Source organism: Gymnodraco acuticeps, unplaced genomic scaffold (assembly GCF_902827175.1).
Source record: "Gymnodraco acuticeps unplaced genomic scaffold, fGymAcu1.1, whole genome shotgun sequence".
Taxonomy (NCBI): domain Eukaryota; kingdom Metazoa; phylum Chordata; class Actinopteri; order Perciformes; family Bathydraconidae; genus Gymnodraco; species Gymnodraco acuticeps.
The window spans coordinates 971,505-988,610 of record NW_022990722.1 but is presented as its reverse complement, the minus strand read 5'-3'; the positions used below and the strand labels follow the sequence as shown (position 1 = coordinate 988,610).

The 17,106-nt window shown below is 41.2% G+C and overlaps 1 protein-coding gene across 2 annotated transcripts in view; it reads left to right on the top strand.

Moving 5' to 3' along the window:
• Nucleotides 1-4,716: 4,716 nt before the first annotated feature.
• Nucleotides 4,717-17,106, top strand: part of si:ch1073-358c10.1 (peptide methionine sulfoxide reductase MsrA 1) — a 38,547-nt gene continuing 26,157 nt past the window's right edge. The window contains exons 1-3 of one of the 2 annotated variants that reach the window (XM_034231679.1): nt 7,754-7,946; nt 10,546-10,614; nt 10,775-10,894. In XM_034231679.1, the coding sequence (XP_034087570.1) occupies nt 7,910-7,946; nt 10,546-10,614; nt 10,775-10,894 (226 nt within the window). In that variant the 5' untranslated portion in view covers nt 7,754-7,909. Of the gene's footprint in view, nt 4,896-7,753; nt 7,947-10,545; nt 10,615-10,774; nt 10,895-17,106 lie in introns of those variants that run through there. The other variant, XM_034231680.1, reaches the window with a different exon arrangement.

Below are 17,106 nucleotides of genomic sequence, written 5' to 3'. Positions count from 1 at the left end.
TCCCGCTATATAGCCTCCTACAACCGAAAAAGTTCTACGTGCCACTCTGGAATGAGTGAAAACGCAACTAATGTGCGAATGAGAAGTGGTGATGGTTGATGATTTGGAAAGACAACTAGAGAAAAATCAGAGAAACGTTATTTAAATACTTAAATGTTGGGTTGGGGGTGTAAATCAGTAGTATATTGGTCCTAGTACAAAACAAACTTAGAACTTACATTGCTATATTTTATCTAGTTGCTATTCTGTGATTTTATGTGCAAGGCATATGAGTTTATGATATACACCTCATTGTTATAGGCTCAGGTTTTTACATATCATGGAGTAGTTTCACAGTGTGGCTTTGCCGCTTTTAACTCAGTAAGTAATGTCTTCCATCTTTGACTGCTGCTACTGTTTACTCAACTTCTATATACAATTTGGTCTGAAAGTGAATGCTCCCAATCAAATGCATCTGACATTTGATTAAGTTAGACACAATTAGTAATAAAGAAACCGTGTATTTGTATTGAATGAACAAACATTCAACAGAAATCCAAAATAATACAGTCTGAAAGGTCTAGTTAATAAAGAATATTCATGTAAAGCAGAGCTTTTTATATTCTTCTATTGAGAAAGAGATATTGAACTTTAATTCTATCCCTAACAATCCCTACAATACTTTATAAAGCCCTTAGTTGCAGGAGTGTTTCAGATGTACAACATAAGCACCCTTTACACTGCAAACATTGTACAATGAACCAAAACCACTGAACAAATTCAAATTATTTGAACCACTGAAATAACAAATCCAAAACACACAAAGTAATAGGTTACGTGATTCTCAAGAGGGACAACAAATTGGCAAATCTTTCAAAAGCAGAGGCAAATCCCACCGGAGTGTAGACTCAACGACCATCAAAGGAGAGGAATACAAAATGAAATGGATAATGAAATGTCCTTTACTGTTGAGTTTTCTCAGTTAAAAAAACACAATTTACAATCATCTGTCATGACTAAGAGTATTTGTCAATGAGAGCAATATATAGGTTGCTCCCACCACATGGTATACGCTTCTGTGATTATAAAATGAGACAGACATTGAGGTTACTAGAGCTTAAAGGATTATTCGTTTAGTCGATCGACAGCATTATAATCTGCAACTATTTTGATAATGGCTTGGTCTAAATGCAAAAATGCGAAAAGAAAAAAGAATCAGTTTCAGCTTCTCTTAATGTGAATATTTGTTGTTGTGGACAGACATTCCCAATTGTTTATTGTGCTTTTTGTCTCATTTCCTTCATGACTTGAATTAAGATAATTGCTATTGATTCTATACTTCTCTTCAGTAACATTGATTGAAATGAAATATAATATGTTACATAGCAAGGTGACCTAGTCTAACATGATGACCTAGGCAGAATGTGTCCATAGATCCCTGGAGAAGCATATACTAAAAGACACAACAACCATCTTGGAAAGGTACCACCATGCTAACAGCCTTTCACGTCATTCCAACAAACCCCCCATTTCCTCTTTCCATTTTCCAATAAGCAAAGTAATTTATGTCAAGTGAAGTCAAGCACGGGCCAGCATATGAATCAAAATGTGTCAAGTTGGCTTTTCCAACTCAGGTCTATGAATTGATATGGCTTAGTTTTGAATATGAATCCCCAGAGAGAGCCACGTTGCTTTTAACTGACTTTAGCTTCAACAGAGCAATCAAACCCTTTGTTTTTTCACACCAACCCACAATCCCACCTGCTTCTGCGAGACGATGGAGAGCCCTTTGAATACAACGAGGCGGCATGATTTATTATTCTAATTAGGCGAAGTGAGACTTTAGCAAAGCCACAATTACACTAAATCGCCAAAACAGTTTTCTGGTTGGCTGGCTGCTGTTTTGTTCTGATGTTAATCAGAGGCAGCTATTGGGTGCAAACTGCTTGTGTGAGTCACACTATTGCTTGGTAATATCTTCCACAAACAAACACTAGAGTCCTGTATTGAATTACAAATAAGCATTTAGGTTTATTGAATAAAATTGCATTTAGCTGTCTTTAAAACCAACATAGACACAGAGCTTTGCAACCACCTCTCCGTCACACAAAGGGCTTAACATCCCCCGATGCATGGTTAAAAGCTACTGCAGTGTTTAATTCCAGGTCATTTCATAATCTCTTTGATTCTCACTCACATCTGCACATCTCTTGCTCTCACTCACTGACAATCAAACAGCTGCAAGCTGGCATCCTCACTAAATCCTCCCGTACAACACACAAACCACACACACGAACATATGCAATCAACCCGCCACATGCACACACATACAAGCGCCCATTAGTGATCCTGCAGACAATGGTGCATACAGGTTCATATACCCACATGCCTATGTGCGCAGAAGCACCCAGGCGAAAACACTTATGCATGCAAGTATACACACACACACACACACACACACACACACACACACACACACACACACACACACACACACACACACACACACACACACACACACACACACACACACACACACACACACACACACACACACCTTTCTACTCAACTGCTACCACATTCGTGCAAAAACCTGGTTTTATTCAGTACAGATTTTCTTCTGAATTAAAAGTCTGCCATCGTAACATCCGGCAGACTCTGGAAAAATACTGAATTAATTGATCATTTGCTAAAGGAACGTATACATACATTCACAGTCGCACGCAGGGAAGAAATTAACACACACCGTAGGCTCTCTGTATGTGTGTACGTGTTTTCACATCCATCCTTTGCTGCTCACCACCTTCTTGTCCCCTCCTCCCCTTTCCTCTTCCTACATCCCCACACACCCTAAAACACCCCAATCATCCTGCATCAACAGGCATGTGAACCCAGTGTTCAGTTCATCTCTTTCTCTTCCTCTCTCTCTTTCTCCCTCACACTCTTTCTCTCCCTCTGCCTGCTCTATTTTCATCTGTGTGCTTCCACTCTCCTAGCTTTCGGGTAATTACCTGGCATTTGCATTGCAAAGTCCCCTGTGCCGCCCTCAGCTCCTCTGCAGGTGATTGAGCTTCATTTCCCCGGCAGATAAGAGCGAGAGAAAGGAGGAAGAGAGGGGGAAAGGAAGTATTGCAGCAGGGTATGATGTTATTCTGGCTTGCAGGATATAGGAACAATGCCCTGGATTCTTTGTTACTGTTAAATTGGCTGGTTCAGAGCATGCACAAGAAGTTCTCACATGTAAATAATCGTCCTCATTACTATCACATCACTGCTCTGGCTCCATCTATAACAGAATATAAAGCACATCCATCCTTTTGACGACTGAGACACATCCAGTATTCAGTGATGTTGTCCATAGGATTGATACAAGTTGTTTAAAGACTTTTGACTGCATATTGCAACTTTCTGCATGTTTGAACTACAGCAAAGATGACAAAGCATGTTGTGTTGGGATTTTCTACCTCAATGTGGTTGGTGTACGCTATTTTAATATACAATCGACTGGCTGGGTTGCTTAAAGGCATATATATTACACATTTAAATTACTTTTCCATTGGTCTACTGATAAGCACTGACTGACTGATAATCTCTTTTATAGAGCAAGAAAATATAGTCTCCAAACATAATACATCTCACGTTTAGACAGTTTCACCTCACATGACCATATGGCTGCATATCATGGCACAATAATATTTTAGGTTGCAAAAAAAATAAATAAAAAAAATCTTGTGCTTAATGACAATTTAATTCAATCCTATATAATGCAATCTTTCTATAGGAGTCACAGTGAGACCAACATGGTTTGTTTTTTCTGATGTGTCTCATTTGCCATCACGGATGCACTTGCCAGCACCAGTAGCAGGTTAACAGTGAAACCTGTTATTGTAGTTACAACTCTTTTTATTGACATGTCATTTATTTAGTCTCTCTTTGAAACTCTCAAACCAGAAAGTGTTGAATTTGATTGCTTGATGGTATGTATTTTGTTGCTGTTGAGTTTAAATGTAGTGTTTTAAAATGATCAGCGATGTATCTTGTTTGGCTGGAGTCTGGCGATCTGAGGAAGAACATATTCATTTTAGTTGTCATGTTTCCATTGGCCTACAGCGTTCAGAACAGGAGCTGATAAAAACCAGTGACTTCTGTCGTCATTTGTTGTGGGAATGGATGTCTATTGTAATCTTTCCAACTAAAGGCACAGTGTGAGTGTGGGTGTTAGTGGGTTTGTTTTTTTTGAGTGGGAAAGGGGCTCTAGTTTCACTTACAGACAGACTGAACATGCTATAGCCTATGCACTTTACACGTTTGTGTAACACATGCAGGCCTGCAGGACTCAAGCCACTTTGCAAGCTATTAGTGGACTCTTGAAGCTGTTATTCTTCAGGATAAACCCCACACACGCATTCCCTGATGTAAAAATAAACCACAAAGGGATACCCAGCATCCATACATCCATACTCCAAACTGACTTTACCAGAAGCACCTCCCACCAAATGAGAGCTGATAATTGACGCGAGCTCATTTGCATGCGGAACGGTGTGGATATTTATTTAAATTTAATTTCGTTCCCGCACACGGTGCACTGTAGGCTTTTGTGCCAAAGTCATATTAACCCCTTGATTAGTTAATATGCAGTGCACGACGTTGCCCACGCACGATGAATATTCATATCGGTGCGTTTTTTCTCCGCCGTCTCCCCTCCCCCTGTCTATCCCCTCCCCGCCGTAAAACGCAACTACCTGATATGGCGTTATTCCGGAAGAGACTGGCATTTTCTCAGTTCTTCTCACAAACCGTTTGGTTTCTTTTGCTTTCTGTGTCGCTCGCTGCCACTGACTCAATGGCAGATAAGACTCAGCTGCCGAGCAGAGACCGCTGTCTGAAAGGAAGAGAGGAGAAAATGGTCGTAGCAGGTAAATAACACTCGGTGTCGACAACAAGCTGAAGCAACATGATGGAGGTGATCCCCCAGCTGACACATAATAAATAGTCCACGTGCTTAAAATATGCGTGTCATACGCTACGCAGGGGGATGAGCTCAAGAAAGTTCACGTAGTAAAGATAACAGAAAACATAAAGGTTTTTGAATAAACTAAAAGTATGCTGATATGCAGACATAAAGCCAATAGTATAGTCTCTACACCCACATAGGCTACTCCTGTACACATAACAGGACATAATGTTCATCCGGCTTTCTCTTTACTGTACTGTATGCATGCATACATGCATGTGTGTAGTGCTTTATTCTATTTTAAATATCGATTCAATGTTTGCATTGAATGAAGGAGACAATTGACATTTTCTTGTGCAACCCCTGCAGGAAAAAAAAAAAAAAAGATTCCTTGAACATTGATTGCAGCTAATGTAGATACCCAAGCACACCTTCATCCATACATGATTGCCAGTTGGTTATGGATAATTTCGGATATACTTGCCATTCAATGTCTGAGATCTGGACTTTGGACAGTACATTCTACTTTGTTGTTTAATTTCTCGTCAGTTTTGCTCAACGCTCTTCTTCTAAGTTGTGGATTGCCTACCCTCGCCTTCATGCTTAGACGCTGAGTTTTGAGGGATGGCCTTGTCTAGGCAGGGACAAGGTGGTGTATGTTGCAGCTTCCACTTCTTTTAAAAGATTTTTTAAAAAGTTGATGTTATTCAGAATTTGGATGAGAAGTGCATACTGTTGTGATTTCTGGCGCAACCGTTCACACAGTTTATACTCCCTAACAAACAGTGATTTTCTCCCTTTGAGTTATGGTGATGGACAATTAAACTAGCATGCTTTTTAGCCTGTTTGGTATTTGGATAAGGACAACTTTGAGTCAACAACTATAAATGTATTTTGCGTCATATGGTGGTATTTTGCTGCAAATATGTGCTGATTTAAATCAAGATAATTACAAATCTTTATGAATCAAGTTCCCAGCACTGTCAGAGAGACACTGGTGCTCACAGGAAATATGATATTACTATGTCGATGTTGTCTAAAGTGAAGATTTTATTTATATTTAGTTGGTTTCAGCGATGTGAACATTTACGCCCTCTTTTGTGTCCTATTTATACTGTTATCTATCCTTGCAATGCAGAACCAAGTAATGTGTGCTTTTATCCCTTAATTCAGCTTTTCATAGTCATATTTTGGGACTGTAGGGCTCGTAGGAGTAGGTGAAAAAGATTAAACATGGTGCGATTACAGCCTACCTCTAGTCTTTACATACTCTGATTGAGGCCTTCGCAAAGTGCATCGTGGGAGCTGTGTGTGAGGGCATAGGAGGAAGTGGTGCCGCAGTGTCCAGGGGCCCATCTGGGCATTATGCGCATGAAGGCTCCGCCCCGTCGTAAGTTCCTGCTCCGTCTGTCGAAGCAGCTCGGAGACACCGCATGGCAGAAATCTGTTCCTCCCCTTTCACCGTGGGGGGCAGCTTAGGTGGGGACAGGGTTGTTCTTGTGTGTGTGTTTGTGTGTTTTGGAGTAAGCATGAGTAATTTTGGGATTGCAAGGACTGTCACCACATATGCCCTGTGCTGTCCCAGCCTTGTGTGTGAGTGTACACATTTGTCCTCTCTACAATGAAGATCACTTATTTAGAAAGTTTCTTCCACCCCTCCAGCCTTTTTAAAGAAGCTCCTTGTTCCATGTTTAGACGTCCCGGTGTCCTGCGGTCCCTCCCTCGCTCCTCTCAGTATAATGTACTCTGTGACCTTGGCGAGAATGATCCAGTGGCAGATTGCTACATGGTAGGGGCACAGTAGCTATTATTTTGACTCAGTGCAGGATAGACTGCCAATATTTCTTCCAAACAGGATGGGGGAGGTCAGCTGACCAAAATCAATCTCTGTTACATGCTTCGCTATAACTCTTCAAAGCAGGTTCATGGCGAAGATATATTTCTGGCATTATTGCTCTGTTGTTTTCCCATCTCTGCTGTCTCCAGATGCCCTTGCTTTTTTGACTTCATAGGGGAAGGAAACATATGATAGAAATTTGGAAAGCATTCAAATGAAATATATAAATGGTAAATAACTAAATTAGATATATTTGCTCATGTACTCTGGCTCACAGAACGTCCTTGCCCCACATGAAATGCATCCACGTGGGTCAGTTAGGTGCATTTTTGTCTTTATAAAGTGTATCCTGCATCTTGCCCAATGCATGTTGGGATTGACTCAAAGAGTGTAAAATGTAATTACATTTTTATGATTTTCCTTTACTAAGTATTTAAAAACTAGCCTCATTTATGCCGACCGATTGGCCATCATTGGTCATCTCAAGTTTTCCTTGTCAGACTGGTGTTTGAGTAAAAAAAAAAAGTAAAGCCCCAACAGGATGTGCCTCCATCTTGCTGGAAGGGGATAATGGAGCCAGTGCTATAGTAGGTACTCTTCTCCATAGCAACTGTTTCTGTTGCTAGGTTACAGTATGTATGGAATGCATGGACGGCTTCAAAGTTGTACTCTTCAGAGTCTAGACAGATTCCTGACCTGATCAGAGGAAGGTTTCAATGTTTGAGTGTCTCATTACCAAGTTGTGTGGATTCTTTTGAGGCCACAGTGGCATCTTTTCTTTGACTTACCTCGTACTGATATTGAAAATCGACCACTTCCCACCAGCCTTCCCTCTTTCCTCCCCTCCCCTTCCCTTCCTTTGCCCCACTCTTTCTCGCCCCTACCCATCCTCCCATTCAGCAGAGGGTAGTTGGCACCAGTATAAAGCTTCAGCCTCCTCCTCCGACGACTCGTGCCTGACTCTCTGCCAACCTGTGTGAAGCTAGAAAGCGGAATAGCGAGAGGGAGGGAAGCGGAAGCGAGTGAGAGGGAAAGGGAGAGAATGGATTTTTGGAAGGAAATAAACAGAGCAGCCTGGAGATCGACCTTTCCGTCACCAGTTGTGGCATCCAGGGATAGCACCTCTCCCGTGTCTCTGTATGAGGGGGCAGCAGCGCTTGGACTTCAGTTTTACGGGTGAGAAACACAGGACCATGGGTATAATCGAAGGGTAACAAAGACCAAATATCATCCGAAACAAGTCAAACTAGACGCTATTCTAGTTATTACTAGCTATTAAGCAACAGATAGATTGTTGTGCCCTTGACTGACGGTAACCATGATACAAGCACAGCGGCAGGGTCCGATGTTTTGGTTCTGCTCCAGCCGCCTACAACCGCCATGCTAAAAAACAAAAGGTGGCCAACGTACTCCGCTTCAGTCCCGCTGTACTTTAAAGCCTGCACTGTGCTTTCCCGATATCCTTAAAAAACAAAGGTGCACAAAATAAATTACGCCCATTTCTCATCCAAGTTGGGGAACAATCCTTCATGAATCCTTTCCCCATATTCAGCCTGTTTTTCTTCTTTTGTAAACTCAGCCAGTCACCCTCCCTGCTTGTTTTTGGTCGTCCTCAGTTCTTTCTTTTGCTGGCGTGGTGAGGCAGTGTAGTGAGGGTATTCAGCCAGTTCTTTCTCTGTGTTAGTTGGGGTAATTCTGGCAGAATGGGGTGTGGGCGCTGGGCTGGCAGGGGGGAATGCTGGGCTAGGCACAGTGAAAGGAGCCAGCCTGGCACCAACTGGACCTCTGCCAGCTGCTCCATGGGAGAAATACCCTCAGCAGAGGTTTGTGTGCGAATGACTGCGTGCTTGTGTGCAGGAGGGTGGGCACGCGTTTGTGAGAAGAGAGTGAGGGATGATGGGAAGGTGGTGTAAGGAAGAGAGTGTGAAGCAAAGATGGGAAGCAGCTGAGAGAGACGTGGGGGTGGGGGGGGGGGGTCTTGGGTCGGAGTTGGCTTCTCTGGACAGTGCTTAGTCGGCATGTTCTTGGCTGTCTTCATTTTTACCTCCCTTTTTTTTGTTTGTTTATTTGTTTGCTTGTTTGTGTTCTCTCTTGGATGAAGTGCTCGGGCTTTTTTATAAAGCGCCCAAAGGCATGGTGGTCCGTAAGCCAAAAATAATCCTTCACTGCCTCTCTGCTACCCTCATCTGTTGCTTCTCACTGGCTATTTACTCCTTTTATTGTTTTGGCAGGCTGATCTCTCCTCCTCCCACTCCTCCTCCTCCTCTATCGCGCACTTGTCTCACTCTCACATTTTCTCCCTCCGTCATTTGGCAATTTCAGTACTTTTTATCTCTGTGGCCAGAAAATGCAGGACAAGAGGGTGAGAGTGAGCAGAGGATGGAGACTAAACGCATTCACAGAAGAAGGATGAAGATTTCTTGTGTCAGCCTACCACCTTAAGTCACCCCTGTGGACTGAGACTATTAAGCCGGTACAGTCACTGACACAGATGTATTTTGATTGGGTTAGGGTTAGGGTTGTGCCAGTGACATGACCTCGTAGTGCCGAACAACCTGCTGCTAAAAGATAGAACTGTTGCACAACAGGAGGGCAGGAAAGGACTGCCTGAAGGCATCCCAGGCCTCCGTGACATTTCAGAAGTCCTTTATGCTCCTCCAATCTGTCACTGCACAGAACAACTTTGTCTCACATCAAAAAGTGTTCTTTAGGTGGCCCACCAAGATAATTTATCAGCTGTGATGCTTCTTTTGCTCCCTGTATTCTTCAAAACACTTGTTAATCTTTAAAGTACAGACATGGCCCTGTTTCTTCGGTATGCTTCAGTACTATCTGGCCTTACAGTAATCACTCGGTAGGAAGTCATCTGCAGGTAACTGGTCTTTGGCCTGTTGTCACATGCGGGAATCATCCCAGGCCTATCTAGGAAATGAACTAGTATGGCTATATCAGATTAGAGATTGTTTCTATTCAGGTCAATGTCACACATCACATCTCTTAGCAGCCAGGGAGCAATCACACATTGAACTAAGAGCGAGCGTCCATTATGGGTTTGGCCTAAGCTCTTAGTGTGCCCTGTGGCCTGTTTATCTGTAGACTACTATTAGTGGTTGCAGTACAAACCAGCCTTGCTTAGTGGAGATTTGCACGCTAAGTCACCTCAGTCTTCTTAAACCCTAATCCTCCTCACACATCTGTGAGTTACACACACATACAGACATGCACACTTCCTTTTTAGCACTCTAATTCCATGCAGCGCAGTTGGCAGTAGAGTGCTGCCACCTCTCAGCACTCCAGTTTGTTTTACTTATCGGATATTTTTAACAAAGTGAAGGGTTTAATTTGCGCGGCCCTCCGCTGCTCCGGAGGTTCTACAGGCGCGCGTCCCTATAATGTCGCCATTGGTTCGCTTTATGGACACCCAATAGTGGCAAGACTAGCACTTAAAACACTCACATTAAAAGGCGTATACTAGTAGAGTAGGAAAGATATATATATATCAGAAATAACTGTGATCCTGTTTATTTGTGGGAATGGACGAGAGGACAGCAGGGATGGAATGGCTGTCAAAGCCGTGTAATCTCTTAAATGTCTTCCAGTACAGAATCCTTTGGCTCTGATCCGCTGGTCTGGGTCATCCTGTAAAGAAGTGTTGACCTCTGAGGCCTAGTTAAGGCCGCTAATGGGCCCCTTTTACACACACACTGTGATTTGTGCTATTGAATAGCAGTGTTATCATTTTTATTCCACATTTGTACACTGTTTTGCTTTACAGACAAGCATGCTGTCAATGGGAATCCCACTGTGGAGCCTTTTCCAGAAGGCATGGAGACCATCATGTTTGGTGAGATGGTACAATTGCACATTTTTATAACCCGTTACGGAGTCCTTTGTTACCAGTTTGTGGTTACTGACACCATTTGCTAAAATGAATGGATGCTTTGCTATCACAGAAGCACTAAGCTGTGGTTGTTTGTGTGTTTGCTTGCTGTCTTTATGTCCAGGTTTGGGCTGTTTCTGGGGAGCTGAGAGACTTTTTTGGCAGCTTCCTGGAGTCTTCTCCACACAGGTTGGCTATGCCGGCGGCTTTACACCCAACCCAAATTACCAAGAAGTTTGCTCAGGTAATACACTCTTCATCTCATGTGTATTTGCACATTTTCACATATTCATGCCCTCCACTTTTTGATATTTGTTGCTTGATCTAGCTTCCCCCCCTTTGAGGAGGTGAAGTTGCTTGGTTGGATATTTCTCTGTGAATTTCGGGTCCAAGTAACCAAAAAATGCAAAGGAAAAAGATACAGAGTCATAAAGGGTTTTTTAAAGTACGGCAGTCTCATCCTCTCGCTGCCTTCCCTTCATCTGCAGTCAACTACTCAGAATGCACTGCTCCAGATGGGCTGCACCGCCCGTCCCCACCCCCCCCATGACCTACTTGTAAGGATTGGGCTCTGTACTGTGATGTACTGCGGCGTTTCTTTTTTGCTAACAGAGGTTACTTTATATGAAGCGCCATTAATGGGCTTCTTTCCCCGTAACTGTGATTTGGCGAACATGATGTCGGAGATACAAGCTTGATTACTGTGTATTTGCTATCAAAGCCGTCCAAATTAGTTTTATTTTTCGTTATCCTCATTTTGAGTTCAAATGGATTCATGTAGGGCGTTGATATTTAATTCATATGAAGATGTCTAGCTCTGTGTCTTTCTCTGCGCCTCTCTTGTGTTTTAGGAGTCGTGAGCACGTTATTTTGGGGCTTCTCCGTTTGGCTGCATCATTACAGGCAGGCATAGAGTCTAGGTGCAGGCGCAGCATGGGGGACATGGAGAGGAGGGAAAATGCGCTTTGGGCTTGGCTGGCAGACTTCCTGAGCAGAGCCCTTAAAGGGATTGCATGTTTCCTATCTGTCTGCCTACCAGTCTCTCTTTCTGTCAGCTTTCCAACAACACGATGGTCAGCTATGGAGGAGGAAAGAAAAAGAGAGACTGCAGCAAGTGAGGAAACGGGTAAAAATAAACTTTTGCGGGGGAAATCAAATTTGAGGAAAAACTATGAGAGAGAATGGTTGCCTGTCCATCGGCTGAGAGAGTGCAGGCGTCGCTCCAGTGGCCATGACGGAGCCATGACGGAGCAGAACACTGCGACGGCATGAGACCGAGGAGCTGTCAACACAGCCAGGGCAGGACAGACAGCTGGACGGAAAGAATGGGCTGATGGAACTGTCAGCAGAGCCAGGGAAGGATGGACGGACAGGCAGATAGATACTGTAGGTGTATGGTCTGACTGACAGAAGTGGGAGAGGTTGAGGTGCAGTCAAATGTGTCTTGGAAGGAAAGACAGCTGAGAGATGGTTAGGAGATGTCATTACCAATCAGCATATTTTATCTTGACTAATGGTGCACTCCATTTTGCAGTGTTTGAAGTACAGAATCTAGAGTTGATGCTGTAACCTTTTGTGCTTTAGCTCTACAGTGTTGCAGGTGGTTAAATCCAACACTCGTCAAAGCCAATTGACACAAGAGGTTATTAGGTTTTCAGCCACCTCTAAAACAGCCTTTTGTATCGCTCCAAAAACAACTCCTTTATGTATTTTCTCCTCTGCCACAGTTTAGGCAACTAAAACTGTTGGTACAGTTGCGGTCATGAAACCAATGTTGCCTGTTTGTGCGGTACTAAGCGTTAACTGCTGTCTTCTTAGTCAATGTAACCCCTTTTGTTGACCAAACAGACAACGTAAAAATACCCTAACTCCCCCCACAACCACAAAAGGAGGCTTATAAGTAAAACATAGAACATTTTAAATGTTAGAACAAGCGCCTAAGCCTGTTCTTTTTATGTTTGGACTTTCTCTTCATAAAGTCAAGTTTTGCCAATGTAACCAACAGAACAATTAAACAAAAAAGGGCAACACAATGTCATGTTCATTTGGGAGACCAACTTCTCCCAGACAACCCTGTCTCCTAAAAATTACGTTCCCACAGAACTAAACTGCATTCTCAATTACGTTTAGCTAGAAACGTATTTTCTCCTACGTTATGTTCGTTATGAACGTATCTCAAATACGTTTATTTTCTACATATCTTTGCCATTTATTGTCTTGCTTATAATAATGATAATAGTCATTTATAAATATCCTTTTAGAGCACACATTTGAAATCAGTAGGCGAGGCTGTAATTTCGCCAGCTGTTACTCTCATGAGTGAGGCAGAAAATAATAGTTTTAACATGCCAAAAAGCTGCTGTGTCGTTTATTGCACCTCAAACATTAAAACAAATTCAAAGTTACGTGTTTCTGTACTTCCTCTAAGAGAAAGGACAGTAACAGAAGATCTCTGTGACGCCAGATGTGGTGTTGTTAATGCGATATGATATCCGAAAAACATTTCAGTTTAGGATGGCCGAAGACACTACACTACCCATAATCCCCAGCTATCGTTTGGGACTACAGTCCCGTTGACAAACCCCGTGATTAATCTTCAAGCTCTGGGATTGGATGTTGGAGTGGCAGTGCGCCAAGGTTACGCCGAGCGTCAAGCTCTTTGAAATGGAACGAAACCACGGCAGACTATTCAAAACTGGACTCGAACGCCCCCCCAGAACTACACATGCTGGCTATTGTGTTTCGCAACATGTTCTCTATGGCACGTCTCTACTGGGAATTGTAGTTTTAAAAGACGTTTTTCCAAAAATTAGAAGTTGACGGTATTAAACTGTGTACAGCCCTGGAGGTTTAGGCGATAGGAAACACATTGGTGTGTACACATTTAAAACATGTAATCACTACATGGGTGAAAATCGCTTGTATCCATAATGGGCAGCATTAATATATATTCTACTCCACTACAATTCAGAGGTTAACCTGGTATTTTTACTCCACTACATTTACTTTAGTAACTCTGCAGATTCTGATTAATGATGTGAAATATAAGCAACCCTTAAAGCAGACTTTAGTTACACCTGAGTAAAATTCAGGGAAAGGTGAGTGTCAAGTGCCAACAATCAGGCGAGATAGTTGGTGCTTGAGAAGACTAATCATTTATCTGCAGATAAAGTATATATAAAGTATATTAATTACTCGTTAGTCTCTACTAATAGTTAATTAAAAACTGTATATAATTGCTATTTTACACATCCCTTTCAAGATTTCAAGATTTTCTAAGGTTTATTGACATATCATATACACAACTACGGTGTAGTTATGCAATGAATGAAAAACTTGGGTCATAGGTTCCTCAACAGCGCATTACAAGACATCTATCAATATGTGTGTACCTCCACCATTAAACTGTCAAATTCTGCACATTTCTTATACTATCTACATACATAAGAGTATAATTAATGTGTATAATATCAGTTAAAATAAGTGCTTCAACATAGTTAACATTGCAGGAAAGCAATACATTAGACGTTAAGTACTTTGTCAGGCTTAATATGTATCTGTAGATAGATACCCCCAAAGCTTTTTTCTTATTTGAAAGAAGACCTTAACCTAAAGTATTCTTTAATGTGTTAATAAAGGTTAATTAGTTTGTCTGTTTTGCACATCCTCCTATTAATATCTTTGTACATCCGGCACTAAACTGTTTTATTGTAGAGATCACTTATAGTATCTTCTTGACTTTTTATATTCTATATTTCTATCATTGACCTTCTACTTTCCCCCTATGAAAGTATGTACTCTTAATATTTTTTTCATCAAATAACATTATTCAACAAAAATAATTCAATAACGTGCTTTAACTACTAGGCGGTGCACACAAGGTACACACAAGGTACACACAGCATACTAATAATAACTTTGTATTATTAGTGTAGGACATTTATGTATGTATAACATCTGAAGATGTGTAGTTTTATTCATGTTTTTACATAATTTTACAGGATATTGCTATACTATTTCTCATGCTTTACTTCTACACATTAATATCTGATTTGTAAAACATCACAGACAGAAAGCCATATCTGTCATTTAATGGTAAGCTATTGAAATTGTGATTCCATATATGTGTCTCCCATCACCCAAATTCCCTGACTATTCTCTCAACTCAGTATTTACATTCTTATATTCAAAGAAAATCAGTAATATCTTTCTGGTCCTTTTCTATCAGCTGTGCACCGTTATGGTGTAAATGTAACCTATCTATCAATTGGATCAAATATAAAAGTCACCCGAATTAGTATTGATACTGCAAGGAGACGTATTTTGTGAAAAGAAATGCAAGGTGTTGTTTAATTGTTGATATATTTATGATCCACGTCACATATTCAGTTTTGGCGGAAGTTCTCCTTTTTGTCCAGAAGTCTTCTCATCAGGGCTCTATAAATAAAGAACTACAGCAGATGTGTAATATTTAATGCAGCCGAACCGTGTATAACAATGCCGTTATGTGATGACTTCCAAAGAGAAAAGCAAGAACACTCGGAATAAAGTTTTTTTTTTCTTTTTTTTCCGGATATCATATCGCATTAACATCATATCCCAACATGCATTGCGGCTAAACATCCAATCAACGAGCTTCAAGCTGAGGATCTTGGGTAATCTGTTCAGTGGGTTTGTGTGTATCCTCAAAATGTCCCATAGGCCTACGTCTGTTTCCGGTGACTTTATTTACGGCTAAAAAGCATACTAAAAAGCCCAAGATCATAGAATTAAACGAATAAATAAAAACAAAGATAATTGTGTGTTATTGTTGAGTAAATAAGGAAAAAAAGATTTTCAAAAATACAGATTTCAGTATTTTGAGGCTCTAAGCCCCATTTCTTTTCCTCACAGACGGGAAAAAAAGTCCGACATTATACGATTTAAAATAAAAACATAAAACACTGGCATGTAATTTACGTTAGAATAAATAGAATGGTTTTGAATAATAGATGAGAGTAAAATCTACGTCACTTTACAGCCCCGCCCACTTTTGGGGAAACTAACGCTGTCATTTGAACGGCGATCAAGCCTGAAGCCACAGAGATCTTCTGTTACTGTCCTTTCTTCTTAGAGGAAGTACAGAAACACGTAACTCTGGATTTGTTTTAATGTTTGAGGTGCAATAAACGACACAGCAGCTTTTTGGCATGTTAAAAACTATTATTTTCTGCCTCGCTCATGAGAGTAACAGCTGGCGAAATTACAGCCTCGCCTACTGATTTCAAATGTGTGCTCTAAAATGATATTTATAAATGACTATTATCATTATTATAAGCAAGACAATAAATGGCAAAGATATGTAGAAAATAAACGTATTTAAGATACGTTCATAAGAAACATAACGTGGGAGAAAATATGCTTCTAGAAGATATGTAGAAAATAAACGTATTTGAGATACGTTCATAACGAACATAACGTAGGAGAAAATACGTTTCTAGCTAAATGTAATTGAGAATGCAGTTTAGTTCTGTGGGAACGTAATTTTTAGGAGACAGGGTTGCCCCAGAAAGCTATTCACTCTGCTGAAATGTCCTTCAACCAAAACATTGAATCTCTAGCAGCTTTAGTGGCTTCACCTTTTAGCCTTTCACCCCCTTTAGATGGGACACACGATAAATATATATATTGCATATTCACATTATGTCTTCTGACATCTAGTTTTAACTGCATTACTGCCTCATACTGCGAACCCACAACCAAACTTGGTTCTCGGTCTAACCAGAGCAAAATGTGTGCATATGATATGCTGAGGGTTGTGTATTGTATACTGTCCTTGCCAACCTTGGTAAACAATTGGTCGAAAACTCACCTGGGCTTCGCTCTAAAGCTGGCACATGTGCTTCCTCTTGCTTTTCCCTCCCTACAGCTGATGTCCACCGTGCAGCCTCCTCTTTTTGTTCAACACATTCAAAGCACATGTTTCGCACAGCCATGCATTGCTTTCATGCCTAATATTGCTAACTTCCACTCCCTGTTGTTAATTTGTGTTAACCTGAGTTTTAATAAATTCATTTATTTTCCTACAAACCAAAAAATGGACTTCCTTGTCATCACATTCTTTGAGCCAGTTTGTGAGATCATGTACACACGAGAAAAGTTGGACACTGATAATATCCTTATTACATGTTGACCAATGTGTTCATTAAAAAAGGGTGCCGCGTACTCTGTCTATTTGCAGTGATGACAGAGTTTTCTTGATTTGAGTTCAAATACTGTTTGAACAGGTGAGGTCTTCCGTGTTCATTTGGCATGATGTGATACTTTATTTGCCAAGTGTTTCAGAGTGGGTTTCAGGCCAGATGGCAGCCCTTCTCCCATTGTCTGCAATGTATCTGATGCATATGGGCATGCCTGTGTGTGTATATATTGTATGTGTACGTACACACCAGGGAATGGCTGCTATTTATTCAGCTT